Genomic DNA, 20118 nt, shown 5'->3' with positions numbered 1-20118 from the left:
TGGTGCTTTCCTAGTCTGGGTTTTTGTCAACCTATTACTATTGATATACTGCGTGAGACATACCCTTTACTGGATATGGTTGACCATGACAGACGGCCTAAAGTTTTGGTGAGTGCATTATGTTTTATGTTGAAACCTTTCTGTGTGTGTTCATTGGCTGACATTCTACCTTTTTGGAGATTTCTTCATAGTCTAAAAATCACAAAATTGGCTTTTTAGTTTATTCCATTTTTAATATGCTTTTGACTTTGACTTCATGAGTTCTACCGATGTACTTGTTTCTCTGCAACACTTAAAAAAATTATTCAGTATACTTGTCTAATAAGTCAGCTTGGCCAGTACTTTTATTGAAGTTCACATTGACTCTCCAGTATAAAGTTTAGGGCATTTTTTAATTGGTTGACTTGAAAAAAGTGTTGCATTACAGTCTTAGATCTATCTAATATTGAGGAAAACAGGTAAAACTTTGGATTTAATGCAGTTGCCTGACAAATCTGCTACTTTGGAAAGTCTACCGGTTATCTAAGAGAGATGGAGAGGTAACTTCCCCCCCCCCCCCCTCAAAAAACAACAACAACAACAAGGAGTCTAGTGGCACCTTAAAGACTAACTGATTTATTTGGGCATAAGCTTTCGTGGGTAAAAAACCTGTTACATACCACACTACAGAAACACTAACCCAGGAACCAATCCCTGTAACAAACCTCGCTGACTACTCTGTCACCATATCTACTCTAGCGACACCATCAGAGGATCCAACCACATCATCCACACCATCAGCGACTCATTCACCTGCACATCTACTAATGTGATATATGCCATCATGTGCCAACAGTGCCCCTCTGCCATGTACATTGGCCAAACCGGATAGTCTCTACGTAAAAGAATAAATGGACACAAATCAGACATCAGGAATGGTAACATACAAAAGCCAGTAGGAGAACACTTCAATCTTCCTGGACATTCTATAACAGATTTAAAAGTAGCCATACTTGAACAACAAAACTTCAGAAACAGACCTCAAAGAGAAACTGCAGAACTAAAATTCATTTGCAAATTTAACACCATTAATTTGGGCTTGAATAGGGACTGGGAGTGACTGGCTCACTACAAGAGCAACTTTCCCTCTCCTGGAATTGACACCTCCTCATCCGTTATTGGGAGTGGACTACATCCACCCTGATTGAATTGGGCCTGTCATCACTGGCTCTCCACTTGTGAGGTAACTCCCTTCTCTCCATGTGTCAGTATAATAATGCCTGCATTTGTAATTTTCACTTCATGCATCTGAAGAAGTGGGTTTTTTACCCACGAATGCTTATGCCCAAATAAATCTGTTAGTCTTTAAGGTGCCCCTGGACTCCTTGTTGTTTTTGTGGATACAGACTAACATGGCTACCCCCTGATACTCCCCCCCCCACCCACCCCGGCTCCCATAAGAGTGACAGTAGTGGCAAGTTACTACTACTAAGTTGTGGTGTTGCTTTGATTGTACATTAATGTTCTGCAAATTGTTGCATTGACTCCAAAGGAACTGCTTACTTACCTATCCTATTAACTAAAATATATCAAAGCAGATACATAGGCATGCATAACAGTGTGTTGTATTTCTGCTGAATATCCCTTTCACGCTGAACTTCAGGCATTAGGATCCCAGGCTTGCTATATGAATTGTTTCTTCTTGTGGATTGTCAGATCCCTAGCTGTGACTGCATGCATAGCTGCCTCAGCACAGGGATCCAGCTTTAATTCAGTACCATTGCCCAAGATTTCTGAATTTGCTGCAATGGATTTTCTTCGTAAATTGACTTCAATATTATTGCCGTAGTACAACCTGTGAGATGGAGGCACGTTGGTAAGGAAACTTGTATGTAAATGGAGCGTTGCTTCAGTTTGCAGAACTCTCAATTCACTATCTTTCATAAGCACTCAGAAGAAATCTCTCCTCTTTTTTTAAACAATATTCTTCTTTGTAGTTTCTCAGACTAAGGAATCTTTTCAGGCTAGTTCCTTAATATTTGGGGTACACTGTCTGAAATTCTTCTGTCAAAAATAAATTCCTTCTCTCCTTTCTTGAAGTTTCTTGGGAGTTTCCTTGTGTAACAATGTTTCCCCTGCACATTTGATTGTTTGAAGTGTTTCTCCTTTAAAATATATATATTTTTTTAAACTCAACAATCTTACTTTAATTTTGATAGGCTGTGAATATCTAAATATTTACTTTTTTAGCAAAAATTGGAGCTATACTAACAGTTCTCCAAAATGTCCTTTTCAGGTGATTCTCCCTCAGTCTCCTCCTATTCGTTCTGCTCGATCTGTTTCCTTTAAATCTAGGTTATGACTAGTAGAACTGGTCAGGAATTTTCCAATGAAATGTATTTTGTTGGAAAACGTGGATTTGTCTAAACCAAAACTGATAGTGGCAAAAAGCATTGAAGCTGTCAAAATATCCCATTTTAACATTTTCTAAATGAAAAGTTTGTTTTTTGTCAAAACTTCTTTGTTTTGAAATTTTAATTTATACTTGTTAGTATAAATTAAAGGTCTTAATTAAAAGATCAAAACCAAAACATTTTGAAACTATCAAAATGAAATGTTTTGATTGACCCAATCTGAAATTTTGTTTGGATTATCAGTTAATGAAAGTTTTTGAGATTTTTGCCTTTTTGTCACAGTTTGGGTCAGAAATATTTTTTGAAATATCAAATTCTTTTGGGATGGAAAAACAGTTTCCCATCCAACTCTAACAACCAGTTGCCTAACAAAATCTAGTACAACATATGCTTCTTTTGAGGCAGGAGTAATACAGGCCAAACAGTTGTGCCCTGAAGTCAAAATCTTTACTAACTGAGTAGCCAGTCAGCCCTTGTTTCACTGATGCCTGGTCTGGAAATGCTTACCCCAAATCTATAGTTTCCATTGGAGAATATACAGTTGGCTGCTCAGTAGCTTCAGTCATTTTGTAAATTTCTGTCCTTGATGATTTACTATTCCAATGCAAGCTGGTAATATCTGAAAATTGATAGCTAAAACTGACATACACACACTCTAAGCCAGTTTTCTACAGCAGGTGATGTTCATGTGATATCTGACAAAACAAACAAACCAACAACCCAGGATAGCCTTTGTCTGCCCTTGGAATGGTGCCTTCACTGTATTGTTGATTTGATGTACATGTGATACTACCTTAAGTACAAATCTGCAAATATGTATTAATGAAAGTTAATTGAAGCGTTTTGTTTAACTTCTGTCTGTAAAGGTACAGGTTGTTCACAGTCACTCAGTATTTACTGATTACAGAGTAAGTTTGAACAGTTGAGAACAGCCAACTACACCAGCATCAGGAAATGACTGCAAGATAGAATTGCCTAAGTGTAAAAATGCACATACCTTACTTTTAGCAGCCTGTAAAGACAAAGAGAAAAATAGTGTGACTAAGCAACCCAAAAAGTTTGTACAAGCTAAATCTTACCTCTCTCTAGGAAACTACTTTGAGATATGCAACAATAATAGTAATTCTGACCCTTTCGTGACTTTATATACTTTAGATGGGAAAACAGCAACTGAATACTACATAATCTTTGACGTTACTCATAGGTATGATGTACATAATTTAAAATAGTTAACCTGAAGTATAATTTGCCATAATGTGCAAATCTTCTAATGACATGGTTGGAAGCCCAAGTAGATCTGTTCCAAAGAAGTGTGCAACAAGAGTAAAATGGGAACTAAAACACACTTTTCTTAGTGATATTCTAGCAAATCGGGTTGTGTCAGCATTTTGAACATAAATCTGCTTTATTGCTACAGTTCAGAATTGTCATCAGAACTATCATGCAAGGTCTCTCAAAAAACCCACTACCACCACCAGTGCCACTAATTGATGCTCTTGTTGGCAGTCTCTATAGAGGCTGATTAGCTCCACATGATTAACTGTGTGGGAAAACGAACACTCACAATAGAGTTGATTCCTTTGGGTTTATTTTGTGTGTCATTGATGGAGTTAGGAAGCTTGCGCGGTGATTACCAGCTATTTGTAGAGACTTCTAATATCAATTATTTCACGATCATTAAAATTTGCTTTAAAAATGTGCAGGAAAAATGTTTCCCCTTTCGTACTTTGCGAGATTAAAAATAAAAGCTATAAACATAAAAACATTTTAAAAATGGCCTAGGGCTTGCTGATCATAAGCAGGCCAATATCTGCTCATACTGTGTAGAGAAATCTTGGGGGCAAAATAAACTATGAAATGGCTTCGTTTAGAAATGCAGATTATTGCCCAGAGGCACCCGCTTCCCCCTCCACGTTGTGTCTTCCAAACAGATATTTCATAAACACATTGCATGTGTTTAGGAACAGTTCCAGAGGAGTCACTAACTATCTGTTTTATGAGGAAGGAATTACACAAACTTCAGCGGTTCTTTTGGAGCTGGTGCAATTCTCGATTTATTTATTTATTTATTTATTTAATTTAAATTAAGAAAATTCATTTTTAATGACGTGACAAAATATGGATTTGGGCCAAAATACAACAAATGAGTTAATGTGAATATGAAAATAGAGATAGAATCTGGTAGGAGATGCTTTGGAAAGTAATTCAATATATTTTGCTTCTTTAGTTTAGGTATTTACACGAACCCAATTAAAGATGTACTGGAGAGATTAGAGCAGTCTTCTGTATGTTATCACCATCAATGGAACTATGCTTAGATAAAACTGAAGATTTTACACAGAACAACATAAGCCAGAATTTCCAAGTTGAGGTTCACTGTGTGTAACTCAGTAATGTCACCTCTCAGCTTGCCATGCAACCATGCAAAGATAAGAGTCCATGACAGTGCTAACTTGTGTGTCATCTCTGGGAAGGGTGGAGAAGGAAGTACAAATCATTACCTTCCAGATGAACCTAGTGTAGCAGTTGTTGTAAAACATCTGTTGATTTCCTTAGAAATATGAAGTATTCTCAAATATATTGTCTGCTGAGATTCTCAAAGCATTATACAAATATTAAAACCTTGCAACGACCCTGGTAGAAAGGTAAATATACCTATTTTGCAGATGAGTAAACTGAAGAACAGAAATTCTGTGACTTGCCCAAAGTCTGGCAAATAGAGCAGAGCTGTGAATGTAGAATACAAAAATCGTCAGTCCAACTTGTCCTTGCTGCTGGACCATACTTCAGTGCTTGGAAATATTAATTTTTAAGCAAAGTGACATCAAGAACTAGCTACATACGAATGTAAAGTGCATCTTCTATCAGTTTTCCAAAGAACGGTTTTGGGAGTAATGCTTTATATTTCTTTTTGTTAGTAACACCAAAGGATGTTTAACTTAGTGGAGATAACTTTACTTTTTCTTGTTGCAGCATTTGTCAGCTGTGGAACTTCCCAAAATTGAGGGTATGTCTTCCGTGTTCCTATCTTGCAACTGTCCTAGCATAGATTAAATGTCATCTCTTCTTCATTGTAAATTTTATTTACAGTTACAAATCCTTGAAACCCCCCCCCCCCATTGATGGTTTGGATGGTTGGCAGAGGGAACCCTAGAATTTCTACATAAAATGTATGCAAAACGTGTGTGCACTACAGTAACATAGTCATTGTGTGTGTGTGTGCCGGGATCCCCAGGGTGCAGCCTGGGACCATGTGCCCCCTGAACTCTCTCCAGCCTGGGTTGTGTCTCACAGTGCCTTGCTAGTGACCTGCAGCAAACCCCTCCAAGTGCTATTATTGCTCAGCACAACTGCATGTGAAGCCCTACACCCAGCTATATTGCATGAATGTTCCCGGAGCCACTCATGAATCACACAGAGAAAGGCACCAATGCCAAATCCCCCCAGCACTATACCTCAGGAATATACCCTCTTGCACTGCTCAAGGTGGGCAATGCAGATTTATTAATTGGTTCACCACTTCATCAATGGAAAGTGGATATACACCAGCCTTTGCAAACCTGAGCACATTTGCCACACAATTCAGGCAAACTCACTGGTAAAGATCAACAGTAAAAGAAGTTTATTGACTACAGAAGATAGATTTTTTTTAAGTGATATTAAGCAATATGTCAAGTCAGTTAGTTACCAAAAGAAAATGAAATATAACCACGCAGTCTAAACTCTCAACCCTATTAAACTGGGCAACATCTAGATTAAGCAGTTTTTCTGACCCTACTGGATATTGCAGTCCATAGCATACAGATTTCACCCTTGAAATCTGAGCCAGTTGCCTCAGTTGGAGTCTTCAGAGTGTCCTTGTTGCTTGCAGCATAGGTGGGTAAAGGAGAAAAGCCCAGCATGGGACCACTGTGTCTGCCTCAGTCCTATGTGCTTGGGGATCAGGCATAGGTGCCGACTTCCCCTCTGCCTGGTGGGTGCTCAACCCCTTGGCCTCGCCCCTGCACCACCCTCCCAGCCCCCATTCAACCCCTTCCACAAAGTCCCCAGCCCTTTTCCCCCAAGTCCCTGCCTTCTGCCCTGCCCTCGCCTTGCCCCCATACCACCCCCTTTTCCCAAGTCCCCGCCCCTTCTCCGCCTCCTTCCCCTCCCTCCGGGAAAGTCCTAAGCACCACCAAACAGCTGTTAGGCGGCGGGGGTGGGAGAGAAGAGGGAAGCGCTGGGAGGGATGGGGAGGAGCGGGGATGTGGCACACTTGGGGGAGGAGGCGAGGCTGGGGTGGGGGAGCTTGGCTGCCGGTGGGTGCCAAGCACCCGCTAATTTTTCCTCGTGGGTGCTCCAGCCCCGGAGCACCCACAGAGTCAGCACCTATGGGATCAGGAGTCCAGGCATGTCTGGAGGTATTGCTGACATTCCAGGCAAGGTTGAGCAATTCCCCTGGTGTGGCCTCATGCAGGTGAGTCATTGAATTATAGCTCCCTAGCTGGACAGTGGTTGTTGATGGGTTGTTTGACACCCCGCCTGGGTGTTGGTTACTTTCCTTGATGTTGCCTCTGTGGTAGGGTGACTAGATCACAGGGATGAAATATCGGGCCGCGGGGGGGAGGCAGAGCAAAAAAAAAAAAAGCAGTTTCGCAGGGTTCAGGGGAATTAGCAGGCCCCAGCCGCACTGCAGGATCGCGCACAGCGTCCCAGCCACGCGTGCTGCCTTCCCCGTGGAGCCTCCTGCCCTGCCCTGGGCACATGTGGCGCATGCCGCCGCCAGCGGGAAGCCCCGCACCTCTCCCGCTCAACTGCGCTCCAGCGGCTCCTTCCGGCGGGGCGAGCCACTGGAGCGCACCCGAACGGGAGAGGCGCGGGGCTTCCCGGCAGTGGTGGGGAAGTTTATCGGTTCGGGAGACCCCGGCCGGCTTCTTGCCCCTGTCCGCCGGCAGCCCCGCCTGGGACAAGTCTCACCCCCGCAGCCCCTCTCCACTGCGTGTCTCCAGCGGGCGGCCCACGCTCCCGGGCCACGCCGCCCACCCGGGCCCTGCCCACTCCGCGCTGCCCCCAAACCCACCGCGCTGCCCTGTGGGCTGCAGGGCTGGAGCAGCCTTTGCGCTGCACTGCAGCGCTCCCAGCCCCGGCTGGCCATGGCCCGTGCGCCCAGGCTGCTGCACAGGGGCATCTCCTCCCCGGGCCCGGCTCGGGATCCAATGGGGCAGTGAGGGGGGCAGGGCTGGGGGGCGGGGATTTGGGGAGGGATCCAATAGAGGAAGGAGGGGGCGGAGTCGGGGCGGGGGAGGGGGGCGAGAGCGGAGCGGAGGGCAAAATTGTTTGTTTGTCCAGTGTCCCGACCAAACAACAAGCAAATATTAGGACAGTCCCGATAAAATCGAGACGTCTGGTCACCCTACTCTGGGGAGCTAATATCTGGCTGATTCCCCAACTTACAGCATCCTTTAGTGACCACCATACAACACAATTCTCATAACTTCACATGCATTAATGATATACATATATGGATAGAGAAATGACTTTCAGCAGGTCATAATCTTTCCCCTGATACCTTACAAGGCATGCTTTATATTTAGTATCACAATTATTTACAGATGAGGAATATGGGGGGGTTACGGGGTGCTCTCCCAAGGCACAGAATGTCACAGTGTGAATGTGCAGTTTTCATCCATGGGCCTCCTAGGGGTTATAGAAGGATGATAAGGGGCTTGTTTTCCTTTTTGCCTTCCTCTAGCAGATTGTGCTTCCTTGTTTCTGGAAAGGAGGGCTGAACTGGAATCCCATCAGAGTCAGTCAATCCTGCTCCTACACTGGTCAGCAGAGTCATTTGCAAAGTTGTGGCAAGAGGCCATTCCTTCCTCTTCTCACCTCCATCTGTTTGAAATGTGGGGAGTAAGAAACTGGGCTTGAGAATGAAAGAAAAAAATTATGAGCTGGATCTATCCCATGACTTATTCCAAGCAATTGGAGAAATCAGCTAGGAATATAAACATCCATACTGTATTTTGTCTAGAGACAAACAGATGGTAGTCCTGGTAGATCTGATTATTATGTACAGTGCTGTATGTTAATTCTTGGCAGTCACAATATTATAAATGTGATTAGAAGTGTCAGTGTTGTTCAGTTGTATGGGGCAATTTAGTTAATTCATCTTGTAAAACCTGTGGATTACAGTATGAGGTTTTAACAACTTCTGAAATCCTTCTGTAACGAAAGAGATTTGAAATTTAAGGTAGATTGAACCAAAATCATAATCTTATTATTTATTATTTGTATTATCATAATGCCTTGGAGTTCTACTCATAGGCCAGGTCCCCATTGTGCTAGGGGCTGTGCAAACACAGAACAAAAAGATGGTCTCTGCCCCATGTTGCACTTTGATCACTTTACTGAATTTTTAAATCTAGAAGTTTGTTCAAATTGATTTAGGATATTTCCTTTTCTTCCTTATCAAATTTTAACGTGGGTGTGATGCTGTTTGTTAAATCTTAGAAAGTTATTGCATTATATCTACCTTTCATTTTTAATATTTCACAAATGTTTTCTTGTTCTTGCAGCTGTTGTTTTGTTTGGCGAACCAGTCAGATGGGAGACTAATCTTCAACTCATAATAGATGTTCTGCTGACGGGTGGCTGTCCTGGAAAGCCACATCATCAAGCCAGTTACCCACATATACCCGTGCTTGCTTGTAATATGGATCTGATGTGGATGGCTGAAGCACAGTCTCCAAGGTAGGTGCAGTTATAGCACATACACCATGTAATGTAGACAGTTTCACCATTCCGGGCTTCTCCACATTGCTAATAAAAGGGAGTAGTCAAAATTCAAGAAGAGACAGTGTTTCATACTAATTTTTCATTGAGGTAGTTGTCACCATAGTCATCAAGACCCAAGCAGAGCTGTGCAAAAGCAACACGCCTTTGGCAAACTAGGCAAAGTGCCACATTCTGTTCTTGCAGGGTTTGCAAAAATGCACTTGCACCAAATTTTTCAGTTGTAAAAGTTAGCTTTCTTAAGTGAAAACTCCATTTTCAGCCCCGAGCCATTTCTCCTCTTCCCCCAAAACACCACATGAGGTTGCTGCTCTCCTCACCCTACCCCAAATGCTTCCCAGTGAGTTAATGCAGTGTTCCATAGTTTCCATAGTGCTGAAATCTGCAAGTGGTACCAGTGTCTAGGAATTAACAGTATAGGTTTATTGTTTTAGTATCACCAAAAGTCCATGAAATTGAAACTCTATTTTTTTTCTTTGTATACTTAATGCAATTTGATTTGTAATCATCTCTTTTCTAGATTTGGGCATGGAACATTCATGGTTTGTTTGGAAAATATTTACAAGAAGATCACTGGCAAAGAACTGAAATATGAGGCCTTGATGGGCAAACCCAGTGAACTGACCTATCACTATGCAGAGTACCTGATTAGGATGCAGGCAGCACAAAGACACTGGAAGAAGCCTATTCAAACTCTTTATGCCATTGGGTAAGGGATAAGATCATCAAATATGCACGTTAGGAAATTGTTTACAACATAAGTAACAGCAAGGAAAATTCTGTGGCTCCCACTGTTTTATTCTTAGTTTGTCCTAATCTTTTGTTTAAAAAAATTTAACTTTTTTTTAATTTGAAAATCTGTTGTTTGTGTGAAAGTTATTGTTGTATTAGTCTCAAATGGGGACCTCAGAATGAACCTTCCTTTCCCCCAACATTTTCCTTCTTTTCTTTTTCAATGCATTTGGAATATAAAAAATGTAACATTGCCAGTAGAAGTTACATTTTCCGTTAAACGAAATGGCTGGCACACTATGAACAAACCTTTTTCTGTGGATCAGGATCTTTCAGGGCACTTTCAATATTTTAGGGTAAACAGTGACATCTTTCTGAATTTTATAATTCCTCCTCTTTCCTTGTGGTTTAACTGGTGTTGCAATTCTCAGTACAGTACAGGTAGCAACCCCCGTGCTAAGGTTGCCTAACACCATTATAAAAATTCTTCAGAACATTTTTTTTTTTTTTTTTGAAAGTTTGGTACCTCCATGGTTTACAGCAGGACTTTGAAATTTGGGAGAGGGATAGTCATGGACAGAGGGAGGTGCCTTGTGCTGCCACCTGTAAATCCATTCAGATTTGGCCAAATTATAAGAAGTCAAAAATCACCATTTTTCCTCTGTTTTTCCCTCAGTGCAGCATGTTTTGGCAGCTTGCCAAACCCCCACTATTCCAATACATGGTGCATAAACCATCCTGGTGTTACTTCAGCATGCCATGTAGCACTTCCTGAAAGAGATTCAGACAAATTGGTGGCAGCAACTGCTTTCTCCTATCAAAATACCCTTGGCCTATGGGAAAGTGCAATGTGCTGGGAATGAGGAGACCATGAATCCCACACCAATTCTAATAATTAATTCTGTGCCCTTCACAACCCTTATTTATTATTTTTTTTTATCATATCCCACCAAAAGTCTGCGCAAGCTGGGAAGAGAACCCAGAACTCAGTTATGGCAGGCCCACATCCCAACCACTTAGCTACAGTGTGTCATTTCCAATTCTTTGTCCTTAGCTATGCTGTCTGTAAAATATGGCAACACCTGAATAATGGAACCCCCTGTTTGTGTGTTACATGTCATCTTGCAGTGTCTGGTACATGGAAGATAACAGCCTTCTGCCACCAGATGTAGTTAGTTCTTTAGTTCAGTTGGTAGACGTCTGTGCCAGTGGTTTTCAACCTTTTTTCATTTGTGGGCTCCTAAAATATTCTGATTGGAGGTGTGGACCCCTTTAGAAATCTTAGACATAGTCTTCTTACCCCCAGAGGTCCGCGGACCCCAGGTTGAAACCACTAGTCTATGCTGAAAGTTTAGGGTTCATCCTCCCGCACTGATCAGTCATCATGTGAAGGTTGTTAATTACACATAGTAAAATGTATTTTTTCTTAATCTAGGAGAATACACTTACAAATTGTTAAAAGAATCTAGCTAAGGTTGCAAGTCAAGAGCTCAAGTTAGGACATTACAGAATGAAAGTGGCCCTTGCAGCCTTAGTTCTGAACCCTTATGTGTATGTCTTAGGGTATGTCTACACTACGAAATTAGTTCGAATTTATAGAAGCCGGTTTTATTGAAATCGGTTGTATACAGCCGATTGTGTGTGTCCACACATAAAATGCTCTAGGTGCTCTAGTCGGCGGACCGCGTCCACAGTACAAGGCTAGCGTTGACTTCCGGAGCATTGCACTATGGGTAGCTATCCCACAGCTATCCCAGAGTTCCCGCAGTCTCCGCCGCCCCTTGGAATTCTGGGTTGAGATCCCAATGCCCGGATGATGCAAAACAGTGTCGCGGGCGGTTCTGGGTACATGTCGTCAGGCCCCTCCCTCCCCCGTCACAGCAACGGCAGACAATAGATTCGCGCCTTTTTACCTGGGTTACCTGGGTTACCTGTGCAGACAACATGGAGCCCGCTCAGCTCAGCTGAGCTCACCGTCACCATATGTCCCCTGGGTGCCGGCAGACGTGGGACTGCATTGCTACACAGCAGCAGTTGCTAACTGCCTTTTGGCGGTAGACGGTGCAGTAGACTGGTAGCCTTCATCGGCGATCTGGGTGCTGGCAGCCGTGGGGCTTGCCTTTTGGCAGTAAATGGTGTATTACGACTGTTAACCGGCCTATTTACAAGTCGGGTCATCGCACGTTAGCAGAGTCTTCCCTGAGCAGCCGATTGTGCAATAGGCCTGAAGACCATCGTCATACACCGCCCCGTATTTGCTGCCAAGCACCCAGAAAGATGCCGAGGGCTATCAGTCACGCTGCACCGTCGTCTTAAGATGTAAAAAATAGATTTGCTCTGTATTCATTTGCTTCCCCCTCCCTCCGTCAAATCAAAGGCCCGCTAAACCCAGGGTTTTCAGTTTAATCTTTGGGGGGGACCATTCTGTGTGACAGTTGTTTGTGTCTCTCCCTGATGCACAGCCACCGTTCTTGATTTTAATTCCCTGAGCCTGTACGCCATGTCGTCACTCGGCCCGCCCTCCCTCCTTCCCCTAGTCCGTCAGATACTACGTTTGCGCCACAGCTCAGAGAGCAGAGAAGCGGTTCGCGCCTTTTCTTTGAATTCTGGGTTGAGATCCCAATGCCCGGATGATGCAAAACAGTGTCGCGGGCGGTTCTGGGTACATGTCGTCAGGCCCCTCCCCCCTCGTCACAGCAACGGCAGACAATAGATTCGCGCCTTTTTACCTGGGTTACCTGTGCAGACAACATACCACGGCAAGCATGGAGCCCGCTCAGCTCAGCTGAGCTCACCGTCACCATATGTCCTCTGGGTGCCGGCAGACGTGGGACTGCATTGCTACAGAGCAGCAGCTGCTAACTGCCTTTTGGCGGTAGACGGTGTAGCATGAGTGATAGCTGTGGGGCTGGCAGCCATAGGGCTGCATTGCACCAGCCCCTTGCCCTTTGGTAGGAGATGGTATATTATGACTGGTACCCGTCGTCGTCATACTGGAGTGGCTGTCAATCATGGCCACCTGGGCAGACATGTTTCGATGATGATGGCTACCAATCGTAATATACTATTTTCTGCCAATTGCCCATTGCCCAGTATTGTCTGCTAAGCACCCAGAAGAGGCCGAGGGCGATGCTGGGGGCTGGCGGACGTGGGGCTGGCAGACGTGGGGCTGCATTGCTACACAGCAGCAGCCCCTTGCCTTTTGGCAGATGATGGTATATTATGATTGGTATCCATCATCATTGTACTGGAGAGGCTATCACTCATGCTGCACCGTCGGTTGCCTGCTTAAGATGTAAAAAATAGATTTGTTCTGTATTCATTTGCTTCCCCTTCCTCCGTGAAATCAATGGCCTGCTAAGCCCAGGGTTTTCAGTTTAATCTTTGGGGGGACCATTCTGTGTGACAGTTGTTTGTGTTTCTCCCTGTTCCTGTACCTGTACGCCATGTCGTCACTCGGCCCTCCCTCCCTCCTGCCCTCCCTCCTTCTCCTGGTCCATCAGATACTACTTTCGCGCCTTTTTTCAGACCAGGCGCCATAGCTAGCACTGGGATCATGGAGCCCGCTCAGATCACCGCGGCAATTATGAGCACTATGAACACCACGCGCATTGTCCTGGAGTATATGCAGAGCCAGGACATGCCAAGGCGAAACCTGGACCAGGCGAGGAGGCGATTGCAGCGCGGCGACGAGAGTGATGAGGAAATTGACATGGACATAGACCTCTCACAAGGCACAGGCCCCAGCAATGTGGAAATCATGGTGTCACTGGGGCAGGTTCATGCCGTGGAACGCCGATTCTGGGCCCGGGAAACAAGCACAGACTGGTGGGACCGCATCGTGCTGTAGGTGTGGGACGATTCCCAGTGGCTGCGAAACTTTCGCATGCGTTAGGGCACTTTCATGGAACTTTGTGACTTGCTTTCCCCTGCCCTGAAACGCCAGGATACCAAGATGAGAGCAGCCCTCACAGTTGAGAAGCGAGTGGCGATAGCCCTGTGGAAGCTTGCAACGCCAGACAGCTACCGGTCAGTCGGGAATCAATTTGGAGTGGGCAAATCTACGGTGGGGGCTGCTGTGATCCAATTTGCCAGGGCAATGAAAGACCTGGTGATAGCAAGGGTAGTGACTCTGGGCAACGTGCAGTCAATAGTGGATGGTTTTGCTGAAATGGGATTCCCAAACTGTGGCAGGGCCGTAGACGGAACCCATATCCCTATCTTGTCACCGGAGCACCAAGCCACCGACTACGTAAACCGCAAGGGGTACTTTTCAATGCTGCTGCAAGCCCTGGTGGATCACAAGGGACGTTTCACCAACATCAACGTGGGATGGCCGGGAAAGGTACATGATGCTCGCGTCTTCAGGAACTCTGGTCTGTTTCGAAAGCTGGAGGAAGGGACTTTCTTCCCGGACCAGAAAGTGACCATTGGGGATGTTGAAATGCCTATCGTGATCCTTGGGGACCCAGCCTACCCCTTAATGCCATGGCTCATGAAGCCGTACACAGGCAGCCTGGACAGTAGTCAGGACCTGTTCAACTACAGGCTGAGCAAGTGCCGAATGGTGGTGGAATGTGCATTTGGACGTTTAAAAGCGCGCTGGCGCAGCTTACTGACTCGCTCAGACCTCAGCGAAAAGAATATCCCCATTGTTATTGCTGCTTGCTGTGCGCTCCACAATATCTGTGAGAGTAAGGGGGAGACCTTTATGGCGGGGTGGGAGGTTGAGGCAACTCGCCTGGCCGCTGATTACGCGCAGCCAGACACCAGGGCGGTTAGAGGAGCACAGCAGGGCGCGGTGCGCATCAGAGAAGCTTTGAAAACGAGTTTTGTGACTGGCCAGGCTACTGTGTGAAACTTCTGTTTGTTTCTCCTTGATGAACCCTCCAACCCCCCCCCCCGACCCAGTTCACTCTACTTCCCTGTAAACCAACCACCCCACCCCACCCTCCCCTCCCGCTTGCAGATGCAATAAAGTCATTGTTTTTTCACATTCATGCATTCTTTATTAGTTCCTCACAGAAGTAGGGGGATAATTGCCAAGGTAGCCTGGGATGGGTGGGGGAGGAGGGATGGAAAAGGACACGCTGCATTTTAAAACTTTAACTCTTATTGAAGGCCAGCCTTCTGATGCTTGGGCGATCATCTGGGGTGGAGTGACTGGGTGGACGGAGGCCCCCCCACCATGTTCTTGGGCGTCTTGGTGAGGAGGCTATGGAACTTGGGGAGGAGGGCTGTTGGTTACACAGGGGCTGTAGCAGCGGTCTCTGCTCCTGCTGCCTTTCCTGCAACTCAACCATACGCTCGAGCATATGAGTTTGATGCTCCAGCAGACGGAGCATTGCCTCTTGCCGTCTGTCTGCAAGCTGACGCCACCTATCGTCTTCAGCCCGCCACTTGCTCTGTTCATCCCGCGATTCAGCCCGCCACCTCTCCTCTCGTTCATATTGTGCTTTTCTCATCTCCGACATTGACTGCCTCCACGCATTCTGCTGTGCTCTATCAGCGTGGGAGGACATCTGCAGCTCCGTGAACATATCGTCCCTCGTCCTACGTTTTCTCTTTCTAATGTTCACGAGCCTCTGCGAAGGAGAAACATTTGCAGCTGGTGGAGGAGAAGGGAGAGGTGGTTAAAAAAGACACATTTTAGAGAATAATGGGTACACTCTTTCATTACAAGGTCGCATATTTCGGCTTGCAGGCAGCCATGGTAGGCCACAGTGTTTTGGCTTTTTTAACCTTCTTAACATGCGGGAAAGGTTGCAAACAGCAGCGCATTTCCCATATCAAGGATGAATTGGGTTGCCCATTTAAAATGGGGTTTCAATGTAAAAGGAGGGGCTGCGGTTTCCCGGTTAACATGCGGCACAAACACAAGTAAACCACCCCCCCCCCCCCCCACACACACACGATTCTCTGGGATGATCACTTCACCCCTCCCCCCACCACGTGGTTAACAGCGGGGAACATTTCTGGTCAGAAGAGCAGGAACGGGCGCCTCTGAATGTCCCCTTAATAAAATCACCCCATTTCAACCAGGAGAGCTTTCTGGAGATGTCCCTGGAGGATTTCCGCTCCATCCCCATACACGTTAACAGACTTTTCCAGTAGATGTACTGGCCGCGATTGCCAGGGCAAATTAATCATTAAACACGCTTGCTTTTTTTTTTGTAATGTTTACAAATATTTACAAAGTTACACTCACCAGAGGTCTCCTGTGTGCCCTGAGGGTCTTGGGTGAGTTCGGGGGTTACTGGTTCCAGGTCCAGGGTCACAAACATATCCTGGCTGTTGGGGAAACCGGTTTCTCCGCTTCCTTGCTGCTGTGAGCTACCTACAGTACCTCCATCGTCATCTTCCTCGTTCCCCGAACCGTCTTCCCTGTGTGTTTCTCCAGTGAGAGAGTCATAGCACACGGTTGGGGTAGTGGTGGCTGCACCCCCTAGGATCGCATGCAGCTCCGCGTAGTAGCGGCAAGTTTGCGGCTCTGCCCCGGACCTTCCGTTTGCTTCTCTGGCTTTGTGGTAAGCTTGCCGTAGCTCCTTAATTTTCACGCGGCACTGCTGTGTGTCCCTGTTATGGCCTCGGTCCTTCATGGCCTTGGAGATCTTTTCTAATACTTTTCCATTTCTTTTACTGCTACGGAGTTCAGCTATCACTGCTTCATCTCCCCATATGGCGAGCAGATCTCGTACCTCCCGTTCGGTCCATGCTGGAGCTCTTTTGCAATCCTGGGACTCCATCACGGTTACCTGTGCTGATGAGCTCTGCGTGGTCACCTGTGCTCTCCACGCTGAGCAAACAGGAAATGAAATTCAAACATTCACGGGTCTTTTCCTGTCTACCTGGTCAGTGCATCTGAGTTGAGAGTGCTGTCCAGAGTGGTCACAATGAAGCACTGTGGGATAGCTCCCGGAGGCCAATAACGTCGAATTCCGTCCACACTACCCCAATTCCGACCCGCAAAGGCCGGTTTTATCGCTAATCCCCTCGTCGGAGGTGGTGTAAAGAAACCGGTTTAAAGGACCCTTTAAGTCGAAAGAAAGGGCTTCGTTGTGTGGACGTGTCCAGGCTTAATTCTGTTTAACGCTGCTAAAGTCGACCTAAACCCGTAGTGTAGACCAGGCCTTAGTCTTTAATTGCATGATCACATAGTGTATTTTTTCCACTCCCTAATTCCTTAAGTGCCACAGGATGGATGCCACTGACAGAATGAACCAGGGCTGTGAAGTGAATGTGGACTCCTGTCTCTTTCACTTCCAAATGCTGGAAGATGTATGGGATGTGTGGGCAAACTTAATTCTGGCATTTCCCAACTTTAGACTGCTTGACTTTGAAAACCGATAACATTTCCTTAACTTTTTTGTATATAATAGTTTCTGTAGAAGAATTTGGAGTAATTTATACACAACTCCTTTTTCCCCAATTAAAAGTTTCATTTTCTGAAGTAGGCTGTGCAAGCATTTAAGGAAAAGATGTTTGATTTTTAGGTTGTTGGAATATACTATTGGCAAGGACTGCTAATAAATGCATGTTTTTTTTTCTGGCCCGCTGTCTGCATTAGCAAGAATTATTCATATCTATAATGTCTCATGAATAAGGCTGCATGTCTGTCACAGAAGTCATGGATTCCATGACTTTCCGTGACCTTTGAGACTTCTGCAGTGGTTGGTACTGGCTGAGGGGCTGTCCAAGCCGGGCAGCCCCTGGGCCAGCAGCAGTTTGGGTGTGTGGGAGGGGGCTCATGGGGCAGGGCGTTGGAGTGTGGGGCGACGCATACCTGGAGGAGGGGCTTCCTGGATCCAATCAGCATGTCCCTGCAGTTCCTAGGCAGAGAGGCCAAGGGGCTCCGCATGTTGCCCGCAGGTGCCGCCCCCCGCAGCTCCCATTGGCTGCAGTTCCTGGGCCATGCGCTGCCACCCACCCCCTCCCCACCCAGCACCCACAGCGCTCCGCCCCAAGTTTTAGTTAGGGGTATATAGTAAAAGTCATGGACAGGTCACGGGCCAGGAATTTTTTTTACTGCAAGTGACCTGTCCATGACTTTTACTAAAAATACCCATGACTAAAAGGTACTTTGTTCATGAATGATGAAAATAGCTATTGTTGGGCTAACTTTTTCCTATCTGTATACTGATGTGAGATCGTGATCAAATGCTACACATATTTTCATGTATTTGTGTGGGGAGATGGAATTCTGTTTATCAAAACTTTGCAAAAAATATTTGATACATCTGAAATCTGCTAATTTGATTGTGCTTTGCTGATGAAACCATATTTTTGGCTTTCCAGGGACAACCTAATGACTGATATCTATGGTGCTAACCTTTATAATCGCTACCTTGAAGAGAAGAATTCCAGAAAAGGTTCCAAAGGGCGTATCCAGGCCAAAGTTGCTGCTGGGACCAGGTCTGCCACTATTTCTCAGGATGATGAAATAGACCACACTTGGCAAAATGAACTAGCACCTGCTACTGCCACCAATTGTAGGTCTGTTCTTGTTTGTACTGGGGTTTACAATCCTCACACAGAGGTGCCCTCTGACACCAGAGAGAGTATAACTGAGACTGTGTTCCATGGTCACAGAGATTTTAGATTTGATCCTGCTTTGGTAGAGCCAGACCATATTGTACCAGATGTTGATGCTGCTGTAGATCTGATCTACCAACTGGAGAATTTTGCACCTAATCAAGATACTAGAACTTTTTAAGGATTACCTAGTGTTCTTCATCCAAAAGCACATCAGGGTTTACAGCACAGTACAAAACGTTGCTTTCTAACACGTTTAACCCTTTAACCTCAATATTTTAAAATGCTTTCCTGAACTGGCCTCTCCTACGTAGCACACCAGAACTGGCCTTGTTTGTCATAATTACCTCCTGACAGTAATATTATGAGGAAAGTAGAATTTCCATGTATTTTAAAATTTATTAATCATGTGTCTGACATTTCTTCTGTCAATTGTATTTAACTGCAAACAATGCAGTTGGTACCAGAGAGGTGCAACGGTGCAAACAATGCATAGTTTTTTACTTGAAACTTCAAACCAGTGTCGTTTCTAACCTGCCTTAGGTTTAATATGCAGCTGAGTTTGTCATGTGTCTAAGTATCATATGTTTGTTTTAACAGGTCACTAGTCCCATGGCTGTTTTGTTTTAAACAGAGATTTAATTTATTTTGTCTGTTACCATTTTTATAAAACACTTCAACTGTTTTAACACCGAGATTGTCTTCTGAAATATTATTTATAGCTTGCTCCGTTTATAACACTGTAGGTCTACTTGCAAAGCATGCTTTGCACATGTCATATGTTGCATGAGCAAAAATAGCCAAATTAACTAGCAGTTGTTGGACCAACGACATAGAAACATCAGTTAATTGCAGGATATGCAAGTTCTCTTGCAACTTCATACATGGAATCTTCTCTGGACTGGAAAAATTTTTATAGATGAAAATCCCAGGATCTGGAACTAACTGTGTTTTTGTTTTGTTTTTTTATACGGGTGAGACATTAGATCTGCTCTCTTTAAATAGGAACCTGACAATGTTCAGTGAAAAGACCTTCTGGCCAACTTTTCTTTTCACATCTTCATTTAAATTAGCAGCATGAAATCGAGAAAGCTGTAAAGTCATTAAGTGGTGGGGAGAGAAGATTGATGATGTCAAATCTTTTCAAGCAGTGTTTTTATTACTCCACAGACTTTTTGAGTCCCCATCATCACTGCTGATTCGGTGACTCCTAATGTTGCCATAAACAGACTCTAACAAATATTAACAGAATCTAATCTTCTAGATTTAATTACCTTGATATGAGTCGAGTGGGTTTCCTGCTCCTTCACTGAAAAAAGTACAACAGCAATAATGTGTACTTGTGGCTTGCCTTTACTGGTTCTTTCTGTTGTGACCAACCACATGTGCCTCTTTCCTTATCAGTATGCTGTGCCATCTAAGTGTACCGAACACTTATATGTTAGGGAATTTTGAAATGCCAGGATTATACTAAAGCTCTGCCACATTTTAGTACTGAAGAGTGTTGCAGAATTCTTTAACTCCTAATGCAGGAAAGTGGCCTCAACATACATCATGGAGAAAAGTGTGGAGGTTGATGAAGGACAATGGAAAATGGTCTAGTTAATATTTGTTTGTGTGTGTGTGTGTGTGTGTGTGTGGCTTTCACATATTTAAAAAAAGCTCGCACCTACAGAAATACTTCCAGCAC

General features: G+C 44.8%; 1 protein-coding gene across 2 annotated transcripts in view; it reads left to right on the top strand.

Moving 5' to 3' along the window:
• The window catches only part of LOC128841331 (haloacid dehalogenase-like hydrolase domain-containing 5), a 38953-nt gene extending 19830 nt beyond the window's left edge, over nt 1-19123 (top strand). For both annotated transcript variants that reach the window (XM_054036303.1, XM_054036304.1), the window contains exons 4-8: nt 15-108; nt 5367-5400; nt 8948-9122; nt 9685-9873; nt 18192-19123. In XM_054036303.1, the coding sequence (XP_053892278.1) occupies nt 15-108; nt 5367-5400; nt 8948-9122; nt 9685-9873; nt 18192-18609 (910 nt within the window). In that variant the 3' untranslated portion in view covers nt 18610-19123. The remainder of the gene's footprint in view (nt 1-14; nt 109-5366; nt 5401-8947; nt 9123-9684; nt 9874-18191) is intronic.
• Nucleotides 19124-20118: the final 995 nt, after the last annotated feature.

Source organism: Malaclemys terrapin, chromosome 7 (genome assembly GCF_027887155.1).
Source record: "Malaclemys terrapin pileata isolate rMalTer1 chromosome 7, rMalTer1.hap1, whole genome shotgun sequence".
Lineage (NCBI taxonomy): Eukaryota > Metazoa > Chordata > Testudines > Emydidae > Malaclemys > Malaclemys terrapin.
The sequence above is the reverse complement of the archived record's forward strand: the minus strand, read 5'-3'. Positions and strand labels throughout refer to the sequence as shown.